Raw genomic sequence first — 18,198 nt, 5'->3', positions numbered from 1 at the left:
ACGTTTTCAAGTTACCGACCGTTTTTTGGTTCATTCTTTATTAAAAAAAAACTGTTTTGATCTTGATGTCAGTCAAAAGAAGAAATACATCTGAATTGAAAAATATCTAAGGTCAAAGTTTTCTTGCTCAATTCAGATAAACTATCTCCAGAAACTTAGTTTCTTGCCATGGCCACTTTCCCTCTTATATGGACTGGGGAATCAAGCGCAACTTAGAGATTTCGTTTCGCTCTTTAGAACAGCACAGCTGCTTTGTCGGTTACATGACTTATAGGGGCAGTTATACATCGCACTCCTGTCGATGTAAAAATCAATACAAAAAATCAAATTAAATAACCTAACTATCATATTATTTACAAATATTGGAAAAAGAGCTACGTTTAATTTGTACGAATGGCGGAAACGAATATGGAAATGACGGCGCTTGCTTTCTCTTGTACGCAACCTACCTACTTCAAACATAACATGACTCTACTACTAATTGTCCGTCGTTTAACTGTACAATCTTGTCACATTCTTCAATGGTTTTCAGCCGATGGGCGATGGTGATTACAGTTGAGTTTTTGAGTTTTTCGTGGATTGTTTGGTGTATGATTTGTTCTGTTTTGGGGTCAACATGAGCAGTGGGTTCATCAAGGACCACAATTTTACTCCCTTGTAGTAAAACACGAGCTAAACAAACTAACTGCTTCTCTCCTACGCTCAGATTCGCTCCTTTGTTTGTCATTGTATGATCCAATTTTCCCTGGAAGTTCTCCACGAGTGTTTTCAATTGCACAGTTTCTAATGCGTCCCACAGATCAACATCGCTATGTTCTTCCAGTGGATCGAGGTTCATTCTAAGGGATCCACTGAACACAACAGGATTTTGACTAAGCACAGAGATACAACTCCTAGAGTCTTGTAGATTTAAACTGGTAAGCTCCACTCCGTCCACAGTGATTGACCCTTCAGCTTCAGGCATGCGCAGAAGAGCAGATACTATGCTTGATTTCCCGGATCCGGTTCTACCGACAACTCCAACCTTGGAATGTCCTTCGATGTACATAATAATTTTCTTGAGTACCGCCGGTCCCTCAGGATAGTATGTGAGAGATAACTCGGTAAATTTGATGTCTCCATTTGATGGCCATTGTTTTGGTTTTTCTGTTGGTGTATCGTATCCCATTTCAGGTTCAAGTTTGGTGATTGCCATTACTCTCTCTACAGATGTCATCAAATTCTCGACTTCACAGGACTGTTGAACTGATACCTGGGTGAAGTGAGAGGTTTCAAAGACGTACACGAATGCAAGACCAACAAGAGCTGAAAATTAAGAATATAGCACCCCAGTTAGACCTTTCCATAAAAATATCTTTCTGATGCGTTATAAATCATGTGCACAAGTGCAGTGAATCATAAGCACTGGTTGAACTCAAACACTCGGTTGATTTTGGGGAGATAAGTGCGGTTGCGAACGCGTAATGGAGTCACTTTGTTTTTTATAAAAGAGCATGAAATCCCCGCTCTCATGGTCATTCTTTCCATTCAGGAGTCTTCCTGAGAATGCCATAGGTTCGACTGAAAGAGCCTAGTTTCCCCATTAAGAGGAAGAAGCTGTGTCCGCAGATGGCATAACTTTGCGAAATCTGGATTAAGAATGGAGACAAAAGACATTCTTTTAACGCGACAAATGGCCCCTTTTTAACAAAAATAACTACCCATGGGAAAAGCAAATATAGTTGTTACCAAAGAAACACACCAAATATTTCTTGATACAAAACGAGTAATTTCTGTAATTATATTGAGCAAAGGAGAACCCACGATTTGTTAGGATCTCGCTTACCGTTGTCATGGCAAAATAGAGCAGCGGCTAAGGCAACAGCGCCGATCAAGATGGCAGATAGGAGATCTAATCTTATTCCAAGCCAACGAGTCGCAGCCAATACCATGAAATATGCTTGATTGTGAACGTCTTGATATCTGCCAAGTTGGAAAAAATGAGATAACAAAACAAATTTAGGTCATCACATTTCTAGAGTCTTCTTTTTTTCTTATTCAGGTTACTTGTGTCCTCTTATACGCATTCGTTTGAAATCAGAGTTTCTTTATGCCTGATTTCAGTTCAATATCAGTATATCATCCCCACAAAATCACAAAGTTTAATGCATGATTGTCGTCATGCATTAAGGTGTTCGTCAGACTTAAAGCCAGCTTGCATACACCGAAGAAGTCTCTCTTCTGCTATTTATTATTATCGCTTTGAGTATTTCACTTCACTTCCCAGCCTTGACATGAAGAAATTCTGCATAATAACCGTACGGCCGTTCTGAGTCTTCTCCCTCGATTTCCTATCATCACTTTCAGCAATTTGCATGACTTTTTCAGTCTTAACACGAAAAAAATTCTGCATGATAGGAATACAGCTGCTCCAGGTCATTTCGATAGTATTTTAAAAATGCGAAAAAGCGTTTTCTTTCAAAACGACAATGAAAAGAAGACATAGCAGTAATTTCTTGTTAATAACAATGTTACCTGTGTAATTGATCAGCAAACTCGCGTTGTCTTCCACGGGAACGAATGGTGTCCAAACCATCTAATGTTTCCGAGATATGTGACAACACAGGACTGCGGCACACAGATTCTAGCCTCTTAAGTTCTCTAGAGGTTTTCATGAAGTACCTTGCAATGTAAACATACAGTATGATGATAGGAACAACAACTGCTGCCAGCCACGCATTTGCGATTAATGGAACGAGAGCTGCAGTCAAGACGAACAACACCAACTGGACTGCAAACAGAAATGTCTTCGGCAGAACTTCGTCCATGCAGCCGATGTCTTTAGAAAATCGATTAAGGATTCTGCCGATTGGATTCGAGTCAAAAAATAACACCGGTGCTTTTAGGAGGGCTGTCACCATGTCATCGTGAAGGCTCTCTGAGGATCTCAGTACCACCTGGAAGAACATGTAAGCTCGAATTGTCGCAAGGATAACAGCTGCAGTGACACAACTGGCGTAGATTCCAATGTTAATTCTGTCTGTCTGGTCTTCTCTAGGGAGTCTTGTAAGAAAGGAAAGCCATAGGTCCGGTGAAATCATGACTCCTGAAAGCAGTGAATATGAAATGTTAGAGCAGTTCAAATCGATAGACCATTAACTAAGCGAACACTATCGACGAAGCGAGTTTTGTGTCTATTTCATGCTTCTATTTACAGAGTATCTATAACTGCAAACTTGCAGCACTGATGTAGGAAACTGAAATGTGATCAAGATAATTTTGTTTTATCAACTGAGTTGATAATGTAAATTCGCCACCGTGAAGAGTTTCAAAGCTGACGTTTCGAGCGTTAGCTCTTCGTTTGTTTTTCGCCCAGACGAGGGGCTGAAACTCTTTACCGTAGCCAATTTACGTTATTAACACATTTGTTAAGAAGGAATTAGTCGATTTCTCACCAAATAACCAAATAATCGGCACCAAAGGTTTGCTGCCGTCCTTCTAAAGGAGGCTACGTTGCGATAGTTTTAGTCGTATTAAGAGTCTTGGAGAACGGCATTTACACAGAGTAAAGCTATGAAATAATCGTGTTTCAGGAACAAAAAAGATAAAGAGGCAAGAAAGAACCAAAGAGATATAAGGATGGCGAAGATTAAAACGGATTAAAGAGACAGAAGAACCTTAGCGAAGTTCCTTACCTTGACAAAGAAGGAACATTAAGGCCATGCCACCTAAAAGGATTGGATGTACTCCTGCCGTTAAATAATCCCAGTAACGCTTGCAGGACACTGTTCCAGTCATGCGGTCTTCGTCTGGGATTTGTATGCTTTTGACTTGCTTATTGTCGGAACAATGTACTTTGGTATTTTTTGTGATAAGCTCTTCAAAAAAAGTTTCATGGAAACTTTTGTTTTCAGGGTCTAGAATGTCTGTCAGTGCTTCTTTTTCATTGAGTTCTGAGAAAGTTCCTCGATCGATCACTGAGCCACTATGCAAAACAATGATTTCATCTGCGAACTTCATGTGGGACTCTTGATGAGAAACCATAAGACGAAGTTTGTTAGATAAAACGCCAAGAATACAATGATTAAAGATGTCATTGCCAACATTAGCATCGACAGCTGAGAGTGGATTATCCAGCAGGTAAATATCACAATCAGCATACACAGCACGAGCCAAACTGATGCGAGTGCGCTGACCACCGCTTAACGTGTCGCCTCGCTCTCCAATAACCACTTGGTCTTTATCAGGAAATCTTTCAATATCATCTTCTAATGCACAAGCTCTGATGGTTCGGACGTATTTTTCGACATCAAATGGTCGACCAAACAAGATGTTATCTCGCAGGGTACCAGAGAAGACCCAAGGAACCTGCGGTACGTAAGCAATTGTCCCGCAACACTGGACATGTCCATCAGTGACTGGAATCTCTCCCGTAATTATAGATAGTAATGTTGATTTTCCACTGCCCACTGGACCAGTTATGATAGCAAAGTGATCGTTGTTTGCTTCCAAATAGATTGACTTTACCGAGCACTTATTGGAATCAATCTTACAAGTCACATTGGATAATTTGACCATCGTTTTCTCAGGCTTTCCCTTCAAGTCTTCGTCTTTGATTATTCGTGCTTTTTCAGATTGATTTTTTTCCAGATTCTTTATTTCAAGAAGATTATGTTTATTTTTACTTTCAAGATCATCTCTATAGATATTTATGTCATTAGATTTCTTCAATGACTCTTCAAAACATGCGAGCTCGTTGATGATATCTTCAAATTCTTCATTTTCAAAAGGAATTGCATTTTTCGTTAATTTGGTTAACGGTTTTACATCAGTCAAACTGCATAGGTTTTGTAGCATCAGAAATTCTTGTATCCTTTGAAATGATACGTAAGCCTCGTAAACGAACATTGTTCCTTCCCCTATGGACCTCAGTGCGCTGTTACGAAGAACGTTGATAATGGACAAGAGAGTGAAAACGATGAACGGTGTTAAGTGATGGCCACAAAGAGCGAGGGTCAACAGAGAAATGAAGGAAGCTACAATCCCCGAGGTATACATAAGAGAAATTGCACATGATAGGAGGACGCTCTTGCAACGAATTACCTTCATCTCCTTCCTGCAAAGAAGAGTATGTAAAGAGGATGTATGAGACTTTCATGCAGGTTACAGGAGGAGAATTAGATATCCCATGTGTACTACAGGATACCATGTACTCTGGCTAAGGTTAATCCTGCTTTCGCTATGATTTACATCAACACAAAGCAAGTTTTTCGTACGTCGTTGTTTTAAACTCGTGCTAATACTAACGCCTCTCCAAGTCAGTTGACATCGCCAATGAAAAGAAAACTATTTTCTGACTACCGTTTAACTAAAGAAATTTTTCAATGAAATCTGTCAAGGAAAACTCATTGCCAAAGGAGAACCTTCCTTTGAACAATTACAATTTCCAGGCAAAGGGTCCTTGTCAAGTCATCTTACTGGCAAACGCCGTCTACAGCAACAGTCCAATTGTTAAGAAAGGCGTGTCAGTTTTTTAACTAGGGAACTTGGCAATAGAAAAAATGGCATATTTTAAGATTTACATGACGAAGGAAAACTTTTGTATAGCGCTTAACTCAGCTCTATCGATACGTACACGAGTCTCCTTTGTTTGAACTTTGATAGTGTCACGTAGCCTGCTTATTGGAATTTCATTCCCCTTAATTGAATTTGTAGTGAGACACTGATCGAAGATTTCCCATTTGATTTGATTCTTTCCACTAACCTCCGAGCTTCCTTAACATGATCTCTGAAAAACCATTCCCACCCATGGGTTTTAACTTCACGTATCCCAGCGATTATTTCAGTCATGAGATTTATTCGTCGGTCACTGATGACAGCGGTCTGCAGGCGAAGCTTTCCTGACAGGTATGTCAAGTAGCCACCAAACGGTACGAGAAGAAATAAGAAGATGATCCCCGTTAATGCCTGCCAACCTATGAAGTACCATAACAAAGGTACCACTACACAAACATCAAAGATGGCGACGAGAAGGCGGAAGAATTGCCTGGCAGCTTGTTCCATTCTTTGAACGTCATTGGACACCAGATCGACCACGTGACCTTTGGTAAAGTCGTTTAGCGTGTGTTGGCTTAGTTGTAGAATCTAGGATAGTAGAAAATTCGAATGAAACGCTTTAAGATGTTGATCGATAAGGTGTAAATTGTCACCACAATGATTCATCATTGCGACGGAAGTTTTCAATAAACAGACAAGACCACAGACTACGTGGGAGAATTCACAGTATAAACAAAATTTGCATTTCAAACCCTCACTCAATCTCAGTTGCCTCTTAATGTATTTTAAATCCACTTGTATCACATCGAAAATCAAGATGTTGCAAAAGCTGTCACTTCCAATCAAGTTGTTAACCTCAAAGAGGATTCCAAAGTATATAAATATGGTTTTTCAATAATCCCTACTTAAAACTTAGATCTGCTTGAACTTAATTGAATTTGTTAATCTTAGAGCATGTTATTTTGTATTCTTATAACTCTGGCTTGCACAGCTGGACTAGTTATTATCCTGCCATGGGTTTTTTTTCTCTGCGGAATGTGATTTCCCTCTGCCGCATTTTGATGCACACAAAACCGAAGTTATCCGGAAAGAAATGCTCTTTTATCTTGCCGTGCCGTTATTGACTGATGGAACTCCTCCAAAAATCTTTCAGAAGACCTCATACTACAGCAATAAGCTAAATTTACACAGAACATTCCGTTGCGAATGAATCGGAAATTCCGGAAAACACGGAATTGATGGTAACAATGTCCTGTCGAGACGAACTCTTTCTGTCTGGATGAAATATTAAAATGATATATTTGCATGTTCATCCTTTCCCGGCAAACAAACAAGTAGCACCTTGATTACATGATGTTTACTGAGTGGTGTGATCGATTAGTATTCGATTCATTCATTTTAGGCGTGATATATTTGGCGAGAAGCTTTAGCAATCTTTCGTAGTCATCCTTCCGGTAAAAAGCAGTACTTCTTCAAAATTTGGTTTTTGGGTTTCCGGACAATAATGTACTAACCGGTCAAGGAAAAACGCGAAGGTGTTAAATTGAAGTATATTTTCTCTAAAAAAATGTTCATCAATATGCTTCTCGATAGAACCTTAATTTTAGCCACGTGTCATTTATTCCATTAGCTAAAACGTCTGTACGCCTGGATTCAAAATAACGTATTCGCTTGAAAAATAACGTCACTTATCATTCCGTCCATTATTTACACGTTATAACTGCAGTTGGTTAGTTCCTCACAAAATGGGTCGGCCCTCTTTGGGTTCACGTCCGAACCAGGGCCAGACGACTCCACAACCTAAATCTCACAGTTTCTTTTGTTGTTAGACAACCTTAAGTCCTCTTTTTCTGTTTATCATCAGTTCCCATAAACTGGAAGAGGAGGGCACTTGACTCTCGTATATGGCAACAGCAAAATGAATCAAGATGAGAATAAACAAAGAACAGCTAATTATTACAACTGATTGATATAACTAATTTCCTTCCCATTCAAATACGAATTTCTCTCATTTGGTGCAAATTTGACAGATCTTTCTCTCTGGAAGATAGGCTGCGCCTGAAGAAATACTCTCTTCAATAAACTGAATGGTCAACCCTTTCTTTCTTTATTTTTCGAGATTTTGGTGAGGTCACTAACCTTTTTAAAGATGACTCCCTTGAGAGACGCCTTCATTCGCATGCCAATTACGTACAGTTTGAAGCTACTATGATGTACAGCGACACTTTTCATCACTACAATTATCAGCATCAATACAGCGCACCCGCAAAGCAGACTTCTTTCTGGCCTATCCGACATAAGTGTAGAAATAAATACCCCCAGGAAAAAAGGTTGTAGAAATCGACCCACGGAGTCTATCAGCCCAGCAAAGGAAATTACTAACAGGTCCTTAAGAGAGAGAACTTTCAAAGCACTTTTCCACAATTTGGGTTCTTTTTCAGTTAGTTTGTGGTCGTTGAGATCTTTCATCCACTGTGACTGAAGCTGTTTTGTCAATTCAGAAGTTGTATCTTCTTCGTGCAACGGCCAGAAGTCGGATTGTTCTAAAGGGCGCTGGTTTCCAGTTTTGAACAAATCGTTTGTCCACCAGAAGAGCAGAAAGGAAATTATGTTTGCTTTTCTCTGTGGATGCGTGGAGGCATCATGTTCTCCACCGTCGATCATTTTTCTGAAAAAGAGAGTTTTATCAACTTAGGCATCTTCCGATATGCGCACGATGAGATGTTGGGAACATAAGTGCTTTGTCGGAACTTACATTGTTTTGCACGGATGCTGGATACAACGAAGTATTGATGAGATCCACTCGGATTCAATGTGTTTTAAACAGTATCATGATGATGATAGGGCAGTACAGATTTTTCAACACAATATTTGTGCATTCAATTAAAAGAAGATCATTAAAAATTTTTATTGCAGGAATATTGCGAGGAGCATTAAAGAAACATTTTAAACAATGTTATCAACGACATTTTACCCTTGGTTGAGGGAGTGATTTCAGTGTTCGCTGCAACTAAAGTTTCTAGATGGTAGGGATGATAAGAAATACTCACCAATACAATATGGGAACAACTTAACAACAAAATACATCAATAAACATTTGCGGCAAAATATTTACTGTTAAAATAGTAACTGGAACCAACGGAGCGCCGGACTAAGCGACTGACATTTACGTCATCAAAGAATCTGAAATCAGTCACACAGATTGCACGACAGTCATCACCGGCGAGCCCCTAAATATCACTTACGTTTTTGCGATCTAAAACAGGTAGAAAAACCTTGCTTAAAATTTCCAGAGTTTCAGTTTATAGTTGTAGTTTTGAGACAAACACCAATGGGCAATAAAAAGCATGAGAGGCGGTCCGAAGAGCTATCTTTATGGGCGTGAAATATTTCAAGCTTCAGCGACCTCACCACCTAATTGAACGTTTCTGTCAAATTCTCCGCCGACTTCCCATTGAAAATTTTGCGCTGACGTGAATTTATCCCAGGATAACCACAGAATCTCAAACGGTAATATCTGAAAGATCGATATTTCCGTCGAGAGTGATGATTCCAACAGGTGTCATTCAGGGTAAATGCCACTTACGGGATGGAACAGAAAGCATTTCCCGCGTGTGAGAAACCACAGTAATCAAGAGACGTTTATAGCCTTAAAGTCTATTAAACCGATTATTGAGAAAAAAAAATTTGAAAGATTAGAACAGCATACTGGTAAAAATACAATTCTTGACCATGAATAGGATCTTATTTTCGATCGAGCTATTTGATATTCAATTAACTAAGATCAGCGCTGACCGAGAGTCAAGGACTTTTAGGCGGATTTTCCGGCTCAAGCAGTCAACATGTAGTTTATCGTATGGTCCTATTGTGTCGAGTTTGACCTCTTATCGATTGAACAACTTAAGATTGCGAGCACTATGCTCCTTGTTAAGCGCAATTCGTATCAGATTCCATTGAAGTATAAGCTCGTTTGATTAGGTCTTACTCATTCGATCAAAGATCTTCAGGATTAAAGCGGCGAGAACACGGCTCGCATATAGGAGCAACATTCTTTCCATTCTGGCTTGTAAATTTTTGTCAGCTGTCAACTTAGCGACAAACTAGAAAGTGCAATGATATGAGGTTATCTTTTTTCCAAATAATTTTCAAAGACATATATAATAAGATTTGTTTAATGATATAACAAAGTGGGTTTCTATAATAAACCATCACACGAGCCGCAAATAGCCTCCTTTTGAGCCAATTAGAAGTCTATTAAGATCTGTTGCCGTGATGAAAGCGCGGTTAAGTCACGTGGCTTGCATGGTTTAGGCATCGAACTGGATTGGACGAGAAACAATGGCTTTGACGAATTGGGTAGAAAACTATATATGAGTTTTCTGAATTACAAAGAGTTTAGTGGATGCCGAAAGACATTTGAAAACCACTAGCCTGTTACACATCCGCGAATGTGCTAGAATGAAAGCCGACTTTTGGACGCCTGCCCTTTTTGTGACAATCGCAGTTCATCATCGTTACCAAGCTAATTACTTATTGCATAATATTCTCCTTTCAACTTTTTTTTTCTTCTTTTAGATATCCTTTCTCTGTCTTTTCACATGTTTTCGACTATCATCAATCTGAGCTTTCTGAATTTATTTTGCGCACAAATTTGCTTAACTGGACAAATAAATTCATTTCAAACAGGAGAATGGGCTCTTATGAGCACACTTTAAACTCTTGATGCGGTTACCATATCTTAACTCGCAAATGGTTAATATTAGCAAGGACACATTAAGTATATAGCGCTGATAAGATCACCTTAAAACCGCGACTGCAAGCACTATAGACTGTGAGATCTTCACCCGCTAAGAATATGCCCTTCTCATAGTTTTTCTACCTGGTACTCAGCTGATGTAGACACTTGCCTATACAGGCAAACGTTCTGGCCTACCTTAGCGCATAAAGAGAAGAGAGCAAGGAAGATAGTGGGGTGTATTTGAAATGACCAACGTTTAAGATCGTGGGTTATTGCCGATTCATGATTTTTTTCGATCTTTGAAAGATGGTCGCATACGAATATTGATGCTTGAAGACACATTTAAATAGTAACAATATACTTATGATGACGAACTGAAAAAGTTTCACGTGTAACATATCATTTGTTGATAGTTTGCTTCTACGCGCTACAACTCATTCTGTTAAAACAATTTGACTACAAAGCGAATCAATAGCTATCCGCGCCAAATGCAACGTTTTGTTCTAAAAGTAATCTCAGTCTTATCATTTAGCACCTAAAAGTTTTTGCCGATACACGTGAAACTCTTGTTATTCCTTTTAGAGTCATTGCCTTACCTTTTAGGTTGAATTAAAACATACATCCTCTTGCAGGAAATTAAAATAGTTGATGTAATAAATGCCTTTGAAAAGTTTCCTAGTTTATCCGGTAGCTGAGTTAAGACCGCATATACACTTTGCAGCAAAAGCCAAATTAAGGAGTTGTGATTATGTTCGCGAGTGAATTTGAATTAGGAAGCACTTTAGTTGGACTGTTATTTTGTGGCCGACTAATTGACTTGTATTTGCCCGCAGCTATATGCTGACTTGTCCACGTGCGAATTTAATAAACATTCCTTTCGAAGAAATTACTGTCCAATTGTTTATAAAAAGCTTCCCGACTGGACACTGCATATTGGACCCTCAGATGTTGAGAGAATATAACAAGAAAAAGATTCCTTGACGCCGAGAAATCGCATGCTTCATAAAGCAATCAAATTGACACAGTGATTAGTAAATAGTCTCTCCGTCTAAGCGTAATAAATGACATGACATGGCCTGAAGGATCTCTGGCTTATCAACAGAATTGAATCAGATGAAAAAGAATTTGAAATTTAGAAGAATAAAAACTGTGTAGTGTTACTAAAAACAATTCAAATAAGGCTGGAATAAATAAGAATTTACCTTAACGTTTCGTGCATGTCCTCAGCGCCGGTAATCCTGTGCACTTCTGACAAGGGACGTTTATACCCGAGTTATTCAGCCCTAACATAGCTCGACATCCTTAATATCGATTTTAGCCTCCGTTGGCCCGAAAAAGAGGGTATCTAATTAAAAACCACCAACACGAAAACCTGAAGGCCGGGTAGTTAGATTTCCCTTGTTTTATTCACTTGATCAGTCACACATTAAATTCTGAGGGAATGTGTTAATTCTTTGAAGGGAACAGACAGTGCATAGCCATACAACTAGTATAGCGCCATGGCGGAGATAGTTCTTAGACATGTGCTCAGACAACACGCAAAGGAAGTAGGAAATTCTAAATAAACACAAACTCACAATCGGCGTGTTACGGAAGGTGAAAAATTAGTCCACGATTTTTTATGGCCATAATCCGATAATTTCTCCAAATCCATGCTGTGTGTGTCAGTTTTTTTTTTTATACTATATCCGTTAAAGTTTTTTCCTTTTCGCTGCTGACGATCATCCACAATATTAAGGGAATTTTTTTAATAATTCGCCGGAAAGCCAAAGTTGTGAGATATTTTGACACAGACGGCTTCTTGAGAAGAGTAGGAATGCAAACAAACGGACAAACAAAGATATCACTGAAGCACAAATATTTCGTGTTCATCACGATTTCTTCCTAACCACAAGTTCAATACACTCAAACGAAAACTACCACCGAAAGACGACTGACTAAGTTGCTCTGAACTAATGACGTGAGAACCTTTACTAATTGCGTGAGGTAGCTCCAGGCTATTACACTGAACAAAGTGTATGAGAATTAATTCATAATTTGAGTGGTTCTTTTAGAGAAATTCTGCGCATAATTGACTAGCTTTAAGAGCAATATCAAATTTTGGAATCGACCTCCAAGGATTTTAAGAAAATGCTTCACCAGAAAAATGTACCGCAATCTTAGCGTTGAGGTATGGTCATCAGATGACGGAAATGGGAAGGTTATGAATGTGGGTTATTAAAGAGCTTAAGTAATTGCAGTCCTTTACTTTGTAAACACGACAAAGGCTACAGGAGGCAAAATAGTGGAAATAACAAATTTTTAAGCTATAAGAGCTATATTTTTGAGTCATCTGGTATGTAGCCACTTAGAAGTCTATTACCGGTTAGCCCTTGTCATTCCTCTCTCTCTTATTCTACGGAATGCTACTATCATTTTTTTCCCCTTCGCTCTCTATGGAAAATGCGTCACTAAACTATGTCCAAGTTAATATTCAGCCCACGTCCTACTTGCAGAGACAATCAGTGACCACAAGAAATTGATCAGAAAAATCAATATTTGCAAACATCCTCGTAGACTTGGATGTGTTCTTAAGTTAAGGATTGCTCTCCCATGCAATTTTGGTAAAGCCGTGACATTGCACTAAACTGAATATTAAACAGGTAATTTAAGTATGACTTTTATGGCAATGGCAAATAAATAACACAATCACTGATTTTTCCCATTAATATGAAATCAACCTTTCACGAGTGCTAGAAGATGTCTTATTCACAGTAATTGCAAGTACTTTCTTCTCGTGAGCAACGGCTCTATGGAAAAGGCAATCCTTTTGTCGTTTACCGCATGCCGTAAAAAGTCCTACATGGCTAAGATCTTACCTTGAAACTTCCTATGGGATTACTGAACTTTTTCGTGAAGAGTTGATTTCTCTGTATAAGTTACTCTTCTAACAGTGACCGAAATCCCGCAAACCATTTGTCGCATCAACCCGTAACATTGAGAGGTTGAAGTTACACACGCCGCAATGAAATGTCAAAAGCGACTGAGTCATTTGAAGTCACAACAATTACTTTAATAGGACTATTTGAATAAACACACTTCTTATAACCAATGACGATTAAGAGGCACTTACTCATCACAAGTTTCATTACGTAATTTCGAACGGATTGGGAAAAAATGAAAAACTTATCTCACTCACAGCTAAGAATCTGGAAGCCGGAAATTAGAAAATTACACCGGACCTCGATAATGGTCCATGCCAAAGTAAAGCCGGGTTTTGTTGCACATCCAGCCAGTATCCTAGTGCGCTGGTTTAAACTGTCACTTAATCTGCTTTTGTATCCGGCAAAGATTGTAGGAATAAAACAAGCCGAAACACAGCAATTTGGCGAGTAAAGCTATCGTTCTCAAAAGCTTTTTACCTCGTGGTCAGTCCCTTTATTCTTTTTAAGATATAGAGTTATCGGTTTCATTACAATCGATTTTAACGTATTCTTTTTCAAGATTAACAACATAATCTAGAGAGAGTAAATAATGTTTCCTATTCATCGCTTATTACCGGTTATTGATGCTGTGTTATGTTATCCAGCGAATAGACATAATAAGGTCTGCAAAAGAGACACCTCTACTTCAATTCTGGCGAAATACTCTCATGATTAACAATTTTTTTCACGTCTGTAACATTTTCCAGAGGATTTATTAGATATTTTCCATGTCATAGCCACTGGTTTGAAACTAATACTTTAATCCACAGTGAAACGTAAGGGGGCTTACATTGCATGAAAGGTCTTAATATGTGACAAAAAAAATTAAACCTTAAAAGAATCTATAATATTTAAGGAAAGAACCTTTCTATAAACTGAAGGTGTTAATGCAGTGTGGTTCCAAACAGAAAAAACGCCTTTTCATTCCTAAACTGTTAAAAATCATTTTAGTCACGAGACTCGTTAATTAAGAGCTAATTACTCATCAAGTGCCCTCTAAATTCTTCAAATTGTCAAGATTTTCCAAAAAAAAAAATTGTTTAGTCCTCAATAATGTTCGAATTACGATACAACATGGCAGTCTAAATGATAACAGGAAGTCCTTTGGAGGAGATTTGGTAGTTCTAACACATTGTAAGGACTGCTTATGGAGAGCTAACTCCCAACGGTTAAAACCGGGGCATTACGCTGTATAAATAGTCTTTACAAAGGTCAGACAGGTAAAAGAAAAACAAAATTAAGATTAATTCGTAAAAAGTAATGAAATTCCTTCGAGGAATAATTTCGTCCTTTTTTCTTTGACGCTAAAGATCAGTTTCATTATACACAGCGAGAAGTTATTTTTATGTTGTACTTACGGTTTTATTTTTACGCTTCCGTTGCCATTTAAACATTTAGATATCCTTGGCACTTAATCCCCTCTGACTTCCACTAAAGTAGCTCAAAACTTCAATGCATTAAAATTGTTCATGCTCCAATAACTCACAGGTACACGTGTTTGTTTAAAGTTAAAAACTTACAAGGGAAGGTCATGTCGGAAGCTCTCCGCCTATCGGCTGATTGTCTTTCTGTGTTTACAGTGTTCGATACAACAACCAACAATTTGATCACACCATAGAAAATAAACATGTGAAAGAAAAAGCAAACTAGATTAAAACAAAGCGTTTACCATGATTCATTATAAACCAGTAAATAATCCTCTAATGCATGTGTCATGGATAGTGTCCGCGGCGAGGCCGGACTATACGATAAAACAAAACATGGCGCTAACTTGTTAATTAAAGAAGGATAAAACCCTTTTTCTATACACGCCTAAATGAGGCTCTACCAAGGTTTAAATAATAAAACAGCCAAAAACATAAAATGCCAAAACCTGTTAATAACTATAAATCATTTAAAGACTAAAAGTTATCAAATTGACAGAAAAAGATAATAGAGTTCTTCCATGAAAATTACGGTGGTGTACATCCTTGGTCATCCTTGGTCTTGCGAAGGGGAGAGAGAGAGAGAGAGAGAGACTGAGAGAGAGAGAGAGAAGTTAAAAAAACCCATAGATTTTGGTTTCACTCAACGCAGGATGTTGAAATTCTGTATCTTTTAGAAGTGCTTGTCATATAACGTTTTCACACCGTCTCGCAAGTCGTTGAAATAAGACTGATATTATGAAAACGCTAAATTCAATGTTCTCAGTTACAACTGCCGTAAACAATCGTTTCAAAGTAGCATATTTCAGCGGTCAAGTAATGTTCAAGCAACAAACGCACTGGTCTATGGTGAGCAAACATCCCTTCCATTTCCACCGAGGTTACAAACCTTAAAAATTATGATCGCGCCGAGAAAGTTTGTATTTGGCATAATGCGTTGGTGTCAGAATTATGGACTTACGACGGATAAGACGTTGTGTTGCTTGAATTGACCCTATAAGAAATTCGCTCCTCATCTTTCTCTAGAGCTTCATATTAAAATGAAAATGATTTAGCTAAAGATATGTGAATTTTTAAAACAATCGGCATCAAAGTCTAAAGAGCAAAAAATTAAGCTTTGTAGATTTAGGAGTTAATGATCAGGGAAAAGACGGACTAGATAAGCTTTTATTCGGGTTTTGCCGGGGGTAACTAAATTCTTCCAGAGCTCAACTTAAACTACATAGAGCTCCGCTTTACAGAAACTTAAAGCGCTGCGCTTTAATTACTTATAGAGCTCCGCTTTAAAAAAAACTTAAGGAGCTCCGCTTTCAGTCCCGGACAAATCCCTACATTTTGTCAAACACACTTCATTCCTTGCAGGTATCCTGAACACAAGCCTCTCTGCATTTTCTTGATACAATGAAAAAAATAGCCAGTATTACGTTTCAGAGTGTCTCTTAGAGTAATGCAACTTCCTCGTTCAACTCTCTATTATGAATTCCAACCAGGACGTCTGCAATCTTGTCTGTTTCATCTCCTGAAATTGGCACCAATTCATACTTCCCTTTGCATTCTTCGCAGCTTTTCAGAATATCCGTCAGTTTCGAGATGAACATCTCCACCTTAAGTTTGTAGGTAAAACAGTATCTTAGCCAGACTCATCCTCGGAGACCCAGGGTGAGTCGATTTCAAGTCAGGGCAGTAGAGCCCGAGGATGAGCGAGACTAAAAATCAGTGATGAAGTATTAGATATCTCATGCATGTCAGTCCTTGAAGTAAACTAATTTCGATTTATTAGGAACCAACTGGCTTGAAAATTTCACTTTATTTTATCGTCAGGACTTTTTCGCACCACGAAGGGTAAATATTGAAAACGTCATCATCACTCTAAATAACTCTCTATTCCTTAAAGAAAAACAGATAAATGGACGGGTAAATTCCTTAGAGAAACTGCGTTCTGCTTTTAATCTTCACAATCTTACAGAGTAACTGAACAAACTCGTGCTAGCGAAAGAAAGAATTCGCCAACTTCTTGGTAATTTGAGGATTGCAAAAAGTTTTTTCTTCCTAGAGATTTACAAAAGATTGCGGTGAACTTAAGGCGCAAGTAAGATACGGACCAATAAATAAGAGCACTTTGCGTCCTATTTCAACCACGTTTGTGCGCAAAATCCCATTTCGCGTTGGGGTCCTATTTTAGACGGGGCTCAATTTCCTCTTACAAATGGTCCCGTTATATCGCTTCAAATGTGGATGGTTAGACTTTGATTGGTAATGTACTTACCTGATGTGTTCGATCCTGATAACTCAGCGGAGCAGCCGCATTCTGAGACATCTGATATAAGGACATCAGAGCGGTGGCGTATTCCAGTACAAAGTAGTATTCCTCTGTCGTTCCATCTGGGCGGAGCATCTCTACCCGATGTACTGTGTGCTTGTAAATCCTTTCCTTGATTCCTCCCCTGTTTATTTTGCTCTCCGGGAGATTACCAACAGATTTCACCCTGTAATCTGCTTCTGCGATTTCAGGATATGTGTAGCACGATTTGGGTAACAAAATGAAAAGCCTTTTGTGTTTTATCTTGAAGCGGAATTGCACCGATTTTGCTATTTGACGCTCGAGCCTTGGCAGCACCAGCTTTAGATACCCGAAGTAGTAGTTCCAGGCCAGTCCTTCAGCAACGTTCTTGTTTTCTCGTTCGTTGATTTCCGATCTCTCAGCAGTAGAAGGTTGTCGGAGACCCAACAGGAACAGCAACTGCGGAATGACGAAACAGTTGAGTGAAAACAAGATGACATAGGGTGAACAACAGAAAACCTCGTAATGTTCAAACAAGAAGAAAATCAATGTCAGAGCGGAAGCAGTGGCTGCGACCAAAATACTCTTTCCATGTTCGAAAGTAAGAGTTGCCTTAAAAATGAGCCTCCACTTTCCTTCATATCTCGTGTATTTGTGTCGAATCTCTTCAAACACCAGGCAGAATCTTCGCAATAGTTCTCCGAGAACTAGACTTAGGGTTAGCAAGGCTGCTATAAACAAAATGAAATGAATTCCTTCTCTGTCTTCCTTCTCCTTCACAGCAAACAGCAACATCGTTCCTCCAATTACAGCGATGACAACTGAAGCAATTGTAGCAGTTTTACCGCGAGGCCTTAAGAGTGGTCTAAACCCATTATTTTCCTGTTGAGCGAGGGGAAGGGTTCCATAAGGGGGACGACCAGCCATGTTGAATAAAATGTATTCTATTCTAATGAGACTGAGAGTTCTGTGTTGTTTGTACCAATGATTATGAAAGCACGAAACTGGAACAAGCAGATTGTTTTGATTGGTCGAGCCATTCTCGATGGATATTCTCCAAATGATTGCTCCGGTCTTGATTGGTCAAAACTTACATCATTGATTATTTCTTGAATCTTTTTCCCAAGGAAAAACTCGTGGAAGGTGGTTAGAATTTCTTTTTCCCGCAAACTAACTTTCAGTTTCGAACAGGTTTTCCCATACGGATGAAGAATTTGTCATTATGGGATCGGTATATTTTTAGCAATATACCTTATC

The 18,198-nt window shown here is 38.7% G+C and overlaps 2 protein-coding genes across 3 annotated transcripts; both read right to left on the bottom strand.

Moving 5' to 3' along the window:
• Window positions 1–44: 44 nt before the first annotated feature.
• Window positions 45–13,267, bottom strand: LOC131779956 (ATP-binding cassette sub-family C member 4-like). Of its 2 annotated transcripts, XM_059096574.2 has the most exons (7): window positions 13,132–13,267; window positions 7,675–8,203; window positions 5,744–6,123; window positions 3,675–5,095; window positions 2,515–3,085; window positions 1,826–1,962; window positions 45–1,305 (listed from the first exon to the last, which is right to left on the bottom strand). In XM_059096574.2, exons 2-7 carry the CDS (start codon window positions 8,197–8,199, stop codon window positions 455–457), a joined length of 3,885 nt encoding a protein of 1,294 aa, XP_058952557.2. In that variant the 5' UTR covers window positions 8,200–8,203; window positions 13,132–13,267; the 3' UTR covers window positions 45–454. The 2 variants fall into 2 exon arrangements, with proteins under 2 accessions (XP_058952557.2, XP_066026707.1); XM_066170610.1 differs by lacking the exon at window positions 13,132–13,267 and having other exon boundaries at window positions 7,675–8,204.
• Window positions 13,268–13,470: 203 nt separating this feature from the next.
• LOC131779938 (stimulator of interferon genes protein 7) lies at window positions 13,471–17,911 on the bottom strand. The gene is made up of 2 exons (XM_059096552.2): window positions 16,927–17,911; window positions 13,471–16,264 (listed from the first exon to the last, which is right to left on the bottom strand). The coding sequence occupies exons 1-2, from the start codon at window positions 17,866–17,868 to the stop codon at window positions 16,100–16,102; spliced, it is 1,107 nt and encodes a 368-aa protein (XP_058952535.1). The 5' UTR covers window positions 17,869–17,911; the 3' UTR covers window positions 13,471–16,099.
• Between the last annotated feature and the right edge of the window lie 287 nt (window positions 17,912–18,198).

Source organism: Pocillopora verrucosa, chromosome 8, assembly GCF_036669915.1.
Source record: "Pocillopora verrucosa isolate sample1 chromosome 8, ASM3666991v2, whole genome shotgun sequence".
In the NCBI taxonomy this organism is placed as follows: domain Eukaryota; kingdom Metazoa; phylum Cnidaria; class Anthozoa; order Scleractinia; family Pocilloporidae; genus Pocillopora; species Pocillopora verrucosa.
The sequence above is the reverse complement of the archived record's forward strand: the minus strand, read 5'-3'. Positions and strand labels throughout refer to the sequence as shown.

Coding starts and splice junctions, on each gene's coding strand:
- LOC131779956 (XM_059096574.2), bottom strand. CDS start 8,199: ATGATCGACGGTGGAGAACATGATGCCTCCACGCATCCACAGAGAAAA. Junction 3,086..3,674: donor AATGTTCCTTCTTTGTCAAG/GTAAGGAACTTC, acceptor CACTGCTTTCAG/GAGTCATGATTTCACCGGAC. Junction 1,963..2,514: donor TTTGCTGATCAATTACACAG/GTAACATTGTTA, acceptor CCAACTTGGCAG/ATATCAAGACGTTCACAATC.
- LOC131779938 (XM_059096552.2), bottom strand. CDS start 17,868: ATGGCTGGTCGTCCCCCTTATGGAACCCTTCCCCTCGCTCAACAGGAA. Junction 16,265..16,926: donor ATCAGGATCGAACACATCAG/GTAAGTACATTA, acceptor TACAAACTTAAG/GTGGAGATGTTCATCTCGAA.